Source organism: Jaculus jaculus, chromosome 1, assembly GCF_020740685.1.
Source record: "Jaculus jaculus isolate mJacJac1 chromosome 1, mJacJac1.mat.Y.cur, whole genome shotgun sequence".
NCBI lineage: Eukaryota > Metazoa > Chordata > Mammalia > Rodentia > Dipodidae > Jaculus > Jaculus jaculus.
In genome coordinates, this window is record NC_059102.1 from 103,956,931 (window position 1) to 103,966,194 (window position 9,264).

Below are 9,264 nucleotides of genomic sequence, written 5' to 3' on the forward strand. Positions count from 1 at the left end.
TCCAAGCTACTCTACTGATAATCCCTCCGTTTTACAGTTCCTCAGATTGGGGGTGCATATAAATATAACCTAGGAAAAGAAGGACACTCAGGTTGAGTGAGGTCAAAGGACAGCCCCAGAACACAGAGCAAATTCAACAGTGCCTAACAGCAAGAAAACTGCATGCTGAAACTAGAGGTATTTGGCCCCAAAATGATAGTTGGCTCTAAATGTAGACAACAGAGAGCTCTTAAGTGTCATGCTTTGAAATCACCTTTCACTCCCTATCCACAGACACAGTAGACTGAGGCAGTTTCTTTAGAATTTGTAGTTAAGAGACATGAGTTACTGAGAGCTTCTATGTCTGCCTTTACAACTCCCTCTAAGTACTGGCCCTTACTTGAGACACTCATTTAGACCACCCCCAGACCTCACTCTGCTTACCCTAGTCTAGCACAAGATCTTTGATTTTGGTCTCTGCTTCTGGACAACGAAAAGGACTACTTCCTGATACTGATCTTAAGACCTCAAGATCTTAAGACCAATGATGTAAAGGGGCTGGGGATTTGATTGAAGTAGTGGATTCAATCCCCAGTATCCACCATATAAGAAGAAACGGAGGAGAAAGGGAGGGAGGAGGAAGGGAAAGAGGAGTGGAAATAGGAAAGAAGGAGGGGTACTGGAAACAAGGCATTTTATGACAATCAGAACTCAACTAGGCAGCTATAAGCCTATTCATTCAAGGATACGTAAGAGGCAGACAAGAAATAAATATAAGATTTTACTCAACACAAGAAAAGTGGAACAGGGTTTAGGGAAGGTGCATGACCAAGGTCAATGACTTGTACATGGAACCATACAGGAACTGGAGTAAGTAGGCCAAGTTTCACTGGATTACTACCAACCTCACCAATATATGGGAGTTATTTAGGAATGGTCAGCTCCAGCCACTGCCCAGTGAGTATAATACAGAAAATACCCTCCCAGTGGAGATAGTCCACTGGGACTCACACTAAAGGTCTTGGAAATGTGGCAGCTAGAGGTCATGAGGCTCCAGCACGGATGTCTGAAATTCTTCAAGGAGGGTTTCACAGTCAGAGGAATGGATCCAGTTCAAATAGGTTTCTAGGTAAAGGGGAAGAGACCTGGAAGGAGAACAAGAGCGATGCCTAAGTATTAGAGCAAATGGTACCCTTCCCTCCCTTCTATTCCTTATCATCCCCAATAGGCCTGAGAACTTCAGAACTTCAGCTGCCCCTCAGCCCCACCAAGCCAGCAGGCCTCAGACTTACCAGGTAGCCTGTTCCTGTGGAAGCTGAGTTTGGGCCTCCTGCCAGAAAGCAGTGGCTTCATTCATCCGATCCAGCCTTTTCAGAGTCTGAAGCAAGTAAAGGGAACCACTTCTATGTCCTGTAGCCCCACCCCAAAGCACAAAGAGTTAGAGCCTTAGGCATCACCCCAAAACACAGTTAGAACCTTAGGCATCATTTCTTAAAATATTTTATTTATTTGAGAAAAAGTGAGAGGGCCTCTAGCCACTGCAAACCAAGTCCAAACACATGTGCCACCTTGTACATCTGGATTATGTGGGTACTAGGGAATTGAACATGAGACCTTAGGCTTTGCAGGCAAGCACCTTAACCACTAAGCCATCTCTTCATCCCTTAGGCATCATTTTTAAAAGGGAAAATAAGCCAAGTGTGGTGGTGCACCCCTTTAATCTCAGCATCCGGGAGGCAGAGGTAGGAGGATCTCTGTGAGTTTCAGGCCAGCCTGAGACTACATAGTGAATTCCAGATTAGCCTGAGCTAAAGTGAGACCCTACCTCAAAAAAACTGAAGAAAAAAAAAGGGGGGGAACAGGTATAGAGGAAGAGAAGTCTTAGCTACACTTATACATGAAACCAGAGGTAGATCAGGGTCCACTGCCTGCCCAGTTACAAAAGGCACAAGTGGCCCAGTTCCTTCACAACTCAGTGGTGCTCTCTGTCTAAGAACACTGTGGAGACTAGGGAACTCTGGGAGCCTTGCACACATACTTGCTTGTATATGCACACATAGATTAATTCTAGGTATAACACATCCTCATTCCTTGTATCTGGGAACACCACCCTCACACTTAGGTCTCAGAACCACCTCCTGGTACAGAGCCTATGTCATACAAGTGTACATACCTGGACATATCTGCACACTGAGGAGGAAGTCCTTTAAGGCTCTGGTATCCTGGCCGCTGGCTACCCATTCGAGTCCACGACTAATCAGGGCAGCTGCCTGAAGCTGTTGCAGTACCACATTTGACTCTCCCTCCTGCTCACAGTTGGAACCTGGAGACCAACACCAAAGTAAACAAGTGTCTTTCCTAACCACAGTCTCACCAGACCTCCAAGTCTCCCTTAACTCATGTCCCCTTAAGCCTCCCAGTCTGGTGAGCTGGGACACAATGAAAAGGGAACCTATTTCCTCCATCACCATTTCAAAGAAGTAAGAAAAACTGAAAATCTAGAGCCGGCATGGTGGTGCACACATTTAATCCCAGCAGAGGTAAGAGGCAGGAGGATCGCTGTAAGTGTGAGGCTACCCTGAGACTACATAGTGAATTTCATGTTAGCCTGGGCTAGAGTGAAACCCTACCTTGGAAAAAAAAAAAAAAGACTGAAAATCTAAATTAAAGCTAGGTATGGTGGCACATGGCCATGATTCTAGAACTTGGGAGGTAGCAGCTGGAGTATCAGGAGTTCAAGGTCATTTTTAACCACTAAGCCATCTCTCTAGTCCTCAAGGTCATCCTTGACTACATAACGAGTCTGAAATTAGCCTGGGCTACATGAGAACCTTGTCTCAAAAAAAAAAAAAAAAAAACAGGGCTGGAGAGATGGCTTAGCAGTTAAGCAGTTAAGCACTTGCCTGTGAAGACTAAGGACCTCGGTTCTAGGCTCGATTCCCCAGGACCCACATTAGGCAGATGCATAAGAGGGCGCATACATCTGGAGTTCATTTGCAGTGGCTGGAGGCCATGGTGCACCCATTCTTTCTCTCTCTATCTGCCTCGCTCTCTCTCTCTGTCACTTTCAAATAAATAAATTTTTTTTAAAAAGCAAAACAAAACAATAAAACCCTTCGTGTAAAATCACCTTGTTCTTTGTCCTTAGGCAGGGCTCGGAAGAGCAGCTCAAGACACCTGAAGTGGAACATGGAGCAGGGGTAAAGAGAAACTGACCTCAGAAATTAAGGTGAGTAGTAAGAATGGAGTTTACCAACCCATGCGCCAATCAGAAAATATCTTCCATACACCCATCCCTGTCCCACCACTCTGACTGTGTTCTTGGACGTACTGGCTAAATTCGCTGAGTGCTTCTTTTTGGGCCTTCAGTTGAACCCAGGCCTGGCCCTGAAGCAGGTGGGTAGCAGAGACCCAGAGTGGGCAGTATGGCAGAACTTTGGTTCTTTTTCTGGCATCTTCCCACAACCAAGACATCTTGGGAAGCAAAGACGATGTGCGGCTGAGCAGCTCCTGACATACAGTCAAAGCATCCTGAGCTCGACCTGCCTGGATCAGTGCTGCTGCTGCCTCCAAGAACATCTCCGGCACACATGGCCCTGACGAGCCAGGGGATGGGGTGAACTGGGGCGGGAAGAGGGTACAATGATTTGAAGAGGTATCAGTCACCACCCCCAACCTCTTCACCAGGCTCTGGTACCATGCACAGACCTGGTCTCCCAGATAGACCAACAGAGGGAAAACTGAAAAGGAGACTCCAACCTTCCTACCCCACTAAGAGAATCATCAAGTCAAACTTACCCTTGGCTCTGAGCCATCCAGCAACAGAGCTAACAGGTCCAAGTAATGCTCGGAAGCATCTTCCGCCCTGAAGAGTCAGTCACAGCCCATGAGCCTCACCATGGACCCTGGCAGGGCCCTCCAAGGGTTCTAGTAAGAATGTTCTCTTGGCTAACTGAGGGATGCTCATGGGCCCTGAGGAGTAAAGGGGAGGGTGAGGTCTTGGTGCTCCAACCCTACTTCAGTGTGGATCTATACAGGATGCATTGAGGAGACCTGGTATTTCAAGACAGGAGAGGTTACTGTCTGAAATGAGTTCTCTGTTCAGGTCCAGCATTAACAAAGGAGACTGAGAAGTGGGGACCTATGTCCTACCACTGTTTCATTTTCCACCCAACTCAAAAGAACAAGCAGAGTTACAAAAAACAAAATAAATAAATAAATACTACATCATCAAAGTGGGAAGAGGAACTCAGGTAGCAAGGGGGATCCTCACCTCCCTGTCTGTAGGCATCGGCTGGCTAATAGGTGCTTGGCCTGACTCTGTGTACCACAATGAAGCGGAGAGGCTGGATCAGGTTGTGGAAGTAGCAATTCTACCTCAATGAGAAGTTGGGGAGCCTCAGGGCTAGGAGTGGTACTCAAGGCCTAAAAGGAGCATAAATTATTTCAGTTATCTTTGGGAGGCTTCCTTACACATGTGTCTTGACTAGTGACCCCAACACAAGCCCTTCAGCAATCCTCCACCTCATACCACCACTTGGAAGTTCCTTACCTCAACCAACAGCTCCAGACTCTCCAGCTCTGCTGCTACGTCCCCCAGTTGCCGATACACTCTGGAAGCTTCCAGAAGTGGAGGACCCCAGGTTGGTCCCCTCTTCAGGGCTTCAGTCAAATACAACAGTGCTCTCTGTGGATTTCCCTATGTGCACAAAAGGGCATAGGCCTCAGCTACCCTCACAAAACAGATGTTTACAGTAATGCCCCTGGTTTCCCCCAGCTCTTCCTAGGGCCAACCTTACCATCTTACGGAGACAGAACCCCACTGCTGTGTACACCTGGACCAACAAAGGCCGTGGACACAGACCTGAGGCTGCTTCATGAAGGCTTTTCAGTGCGCTGGGTAGGCTCTCTGTGATCAGCTCTTGGAGGCCTGAGGGCAATTATGATATATACTTAGAAGAGCCCATAGGGCAGGAAGCATGATAGGCAACACAAACCCAGAAAAACTCCATGAAAACAAGGACAACATCAGCCCAGAGGAACATTTCTGGGAGGAAGGGATGAGTCTGGCTGCTAGACCTTGGCGGTAGGCAAATGCTGTCAAAAGGACATCCCTCATAGTCTGGGCATTCTGTAGGGTCAGTGGGGCATCTGACTCCTCAGCTGGAGGGCTCCAAGATTTTAGAAGTAGTAGCAGATCCTCAGAGGCCCCAGTCTGGAGAGAGAAGAACAAATTGAGCTTCTAAACCTATAACCACTTCCTCTCCTACTGTCAGTCTACCCTGTCTCAACACTGAGCTCAAAGTCCGTATTCCTAGCTGGGGGTTGTGGCACACGCCTTTTTAATCCCAGCACTTGGGAGGCAGAGGTAGGAGGGTGGCTGTGAGTTTCAGGCCACCCTGAGACTACATAGTGAATTCCAGGTCAGCTTGGGGTAGAGTAAAACCCTACCTCTAAAAACAACCAAAAAAAAGGAAGTTCTGATCTATTGAGTTCGTTCCCTGTCACTCAGGATATGTCCATGAAGACATGAGAGAACCATGTTTGGGTTACTAACAAGGATTCCCCAAAACCCACATAAAGCATGATGCACAAGGTGATGCATGTGTCTGGAATCCCTTTGCAGCTGTTTGAGGCCCTGGCGTGCCCATTCTCTCACTGCCTCTTTCTCTCTCTCTCGCATGCACGCACGCATGCTCTCTCCCTCTCTCCCTCCCCCCCCCCAAATAAATAAATAAATAAAAATATTGAAATAAAGAAAATAAAACCAGAAGGCTAAGAATGTAGTTCTATGGTAAAGTGCTTCCCTAGAATGTTTGAGGCCTTGGATTTAGTCTCTAGCACTGCAGCTAGGGGGAAAGAGAGCCAAAGTACCTTCAGCTTCAGATCACTTTTGCCATTACCTGACGGCCATTCAGGGTCTTCAACAGAAAGGCTAGGTCCTCCAAATGGCCAGTGCTCAGCCAGAGGGCAGCCTGCAGGCTAGCCAGGTTGTGTAAGACAGGAAGCAGCTCCGGTGCAAGGGAGGAAGCATGGAGGACAGAAACCCACAGCTCTCTGAGTCCCTGTCCCAACTTAGGTCCCTTCTGTTTCTGGGTCTCCAGCACTGTACAGTACAGACAAACACACACACAGAGAGAGAGAGAGAGAGAGAAGGTAGGACTCACTTCTCACCCCATCTCCCCACTCTCTAGCTTTTTCCCTTCTGCAAGAGCCCAAGGATTAAAGCAATAATAATTCAATCCGGCATGAAGAACTCCCTCCATAGAGGTGACAGACTGTTGTTCCTCCTCTCTAGAAAGGCCAAAGCTAAGTGAAGCTGGAAGGTAAATAAAGTCATCTCTGCCCTCACCTCTCTCTAGGCCCCATTTGATATCCTGGATCTGGTCTTCGGTGAAGCTCCTGGTCAGGTTAGTCCTCAAGATAATGAAGTTACAGGTGACAGTCAGCTCCAAGAGGAGAGCAGGAACAGCTGCAGGGAGCCCTGGAGCAACAGATGCTGGTCCCATTAAAGATGGCCCCAAATGGGTTGGAGGGATGATTTAGCGTTTAAGGCATTTGCCTGCAAAGCCAAAGGACCCAGGTTCTATTCCCCTAGGACCCACATTAGCCAGATGCACAAGGGGGTGCACACATCTGGAGTTTGTTTGTAGTGGCTGGAGACTCTGGTGCGCCCCATTCTCTCTCTCTTTCTCTCTCCCTCTTTCTCTGTCAAATAAGTAAATAATAAAAAAAAATTTTAATGCCCCAAATGGTTTCCAACCTAGATGCCACCTCACTCAAATCAAAATGGCTTCTATATTATTGCCGGGCTTGGTGGTGCACACCTTTAATTCCAGTACTTGGGAGGCAGAGGTAGGAGGATCCTTGTGAGTTCAAGGCCACCCTGATTCTACATAGTAAATTCCAGGTCAGCCTGGGCTAGAGTATAACCCTACCTCACCAAAAAAAAAAAGGCTTCTATAAAAATATACATCCTTGGCCGGGTGTGGTGGCACACACCTTTAATCCCAACATGCAGGAGGCAGAGGTAGGAGATCACCATGAGTTCCAGGCCACCCTGAGACTACACAGTGATTTCCAAGTCAGCCTGGGCTAGGGTGAGACCCTACCTCAAAAAAAACATAAATAAATAAATATCCATTCTTGGGAGCTGGAGAGATGGCTTAGTAGTTAAAGTGCTTGACTGCCAAGCCAAAGGATCCAGGTTAATTTCCCCAGGGCCCACATAAGCCAGATGCACGAGGGGCCATATGTATGTGGTATTTGTTTACAGCAGCTGGAGGCCCTGGAGTACCCATTCATTCTCTTTCTCTCTCTCTCTCTCTCTCTCTCTCTTCCTGCCTATTTCTCTCTCACTCAAACAAAGAAAAATACTTTTTTTAAATCCATCTTGGGGCTGGAGAGGTTGCTTAGTGGTTTCTGTGCGTGCCTGCAAAACCTAAGGACCAGGGTTCGATTCCCCAGTACCCACATACAACCAGATGAACAAGGTGGCGCATGCCTCTGGAGTTCGTTTGCGGTGGCTGGAGGCCCTTGTGTGTGCCCATTCTCTCTTAAATAAATTATATATATTTTTTCCATCCTTTAGACAGAGAGCCTGAAAAGTATAGGAAATTCTCCAGTTCACACCATCCTGGAAACCACTTCAAGTGCTGCTGGTGGTGGTGTGTGTGTGAAGGATTCATCTGCAGAAAAGACAATTCCACCCGAGTCCCCTGTGTACCTTAAACAAGACTCCCTAATCAGTGAGCAATCACTTCAATCCCAGAGAACTAGTCACTGTTTGTGGAGGTCACCTGGGCATCTTGGATCCCTTTCTTACCTTGCAGAATGTGAAGGAGCTTCCTAAGCCCTTCCAGTGTATCTTGAGCCAACTGCTGTCGCCTCAGAGATACCCGGGTGTCCAAAGTCACCTGCTGAAAGTGGGAGGAGGCATCACAGGCTATGAATACTATTCCTCTCCTTACAGAAATGACAAGGTAGGGCGAATGTTCCAGGGACTTCTGGCCCTTTGGGCGGAGGTCAAGCTTTGGTCCTCCCTCTTGGCTGGGGTAAATCCAATCAATGCAAACCCACTTGCTGGGATCTTGGGGCTACAAGATCCCCTGCCTCCATGTTACCTTGGCCCGTTGAACCAGCTGGTCATTCTTATTTCTCCACAAGTCCAGGCAGCTGGCAGGTGGTTCTGAAAACCCTGGGAAAGTCTGGCGGGACATTGTCACTGGGGCTGCGCCCCGACACCGGGAGGGGACTCTTGATGGGTGAGGCTGGCCGGGCCAAGCCTTCCGCCAGCGGGAAGAAGCGTGCGCACTCCGGCACGCCGCCGAACGTGCCTCGGCCCCGGCCAGCTGCAGAATCCCGCCGCCCGCCGCTGCGTCGCGCGCCGAACGTAGGCTGCACGACTCCCGGCCGCGCTCGGTCTTCTGCTAGAGTTGGTTCCCCCGGGAAAGTGGGAAAGAAAACGAGTCCCGACCACCCAGAGGAAGAGACAGGCGAGTCAGAAACCGAGATAAGCAGCTGGTCCTTCGTAGAAGCCACAGCCTTGAGAACAGCTTAGCAGAAACCGGCCACGGAACCAGAACTCCTGGCGCTGCGAGTCCGGGAAACCATAGTCCTCCCACCGGCCCCATTTACTCCGCCGCCAACGACGCCGGCCGGCCCGCACGCGCGATGCATGCTGGGGGTTGTAGTTTGGCCTGGAGTACTCGGAAAGGAAAGAGACTGGGGAAAGGAAAAGCATCCCCCAAAGGTCTGATGAAGATGGGGAAATGGTTCAGCGGATAAAACTCTTGCACAAGCATGAGGACCCTGAGCACACACGTAAATGCCGGAAGTTCGTGGTGGCTGCCTGTAATCACAGCCCTTGGACAAGCTGTTCAGCTGGACTAGCCAAGATTCAGTGAGTTCAAGTGAAGTCGGTGAAATCAAGTAAAAGATCCTACACGCAAATGAAGAGTGAAGACACAAGGCATCTGCTGGCTTCCACAAGCACACGTGCGCCCACACACATACACATATGTACACACCACATACATGCAAGGAATACTAAATATGAAAGAGCCCAGTACTCAAGAGGCAGAGGTAGGAGGATCGCCATCAGTTCAAGGCCACCCTGAGACTACGTAGTGAATTCCTGGTCAGCCTGAGCTAGAGTGAGACCCTACCTCGAAAAAAAAAGGGGGGGGCATATTTAGAGCTATCTCGTCCTTTCCCTTTGAACAAATGAAACTAGGAAAATGAGGGAAAAGGTACTTAACCCTGCATACATAGTTTAACTCAAAA

General features: G+C 48.6%; 1 protein-coding gene across 3 annotated transcripts; it reads right to left on the reverse strand.

Moving 5' to 3' along the window:
* Positions 1-742: 742 nt before the first annotated feature.
* Positions 743-8,617, reverse strand: Fancg (FA complementation group G). 3 transcript variants are annotated; one of them, XM_045157442.1, is made up of 14 exons: positions 8,103-8,617; positions 7,805-7,898; positions 6,332-6,463; positions 5,883-6,085; positions 5,059-5,194; positions 4,779-4,909; positions 4,532-4,678; positions 4,253-4,404; positions 3,778-3,844; positions 3,311-3,600; positions 3,110-3,156; positions 2,153-2,302; positions 1,272-1,389; positions 743-1,124 (listed from the first exon to the last, which is right to left on the reverse strand). In XM_045157442.1, exons 1-14 carry the CDS (start codon positions 8,196-8,198, stop codon positions 1,016-1,018), a joined length of 1,872 nt encoding a protein of 623 aa, XP_045013377.1. In that variant the 5' UTR covers positions 8,199-8,617; the 3' UTR covers positions 743-1,015. The 3 variants fall into 3 exon arrangements, with proteins under 3 accessions (XP_045013377.1, XP_045013373.1, XP_045013387.1); XM_045157438.1 differs by having other exon boundaries at positions 6,332-6,478; XM_045157452.1 differs by having other exon boundaries at positions 6,332-6,541; positions 8,103-8,140.
* Between the last annotated feature and the right edge of the window lie 647 nt (positions 8,618-9,264).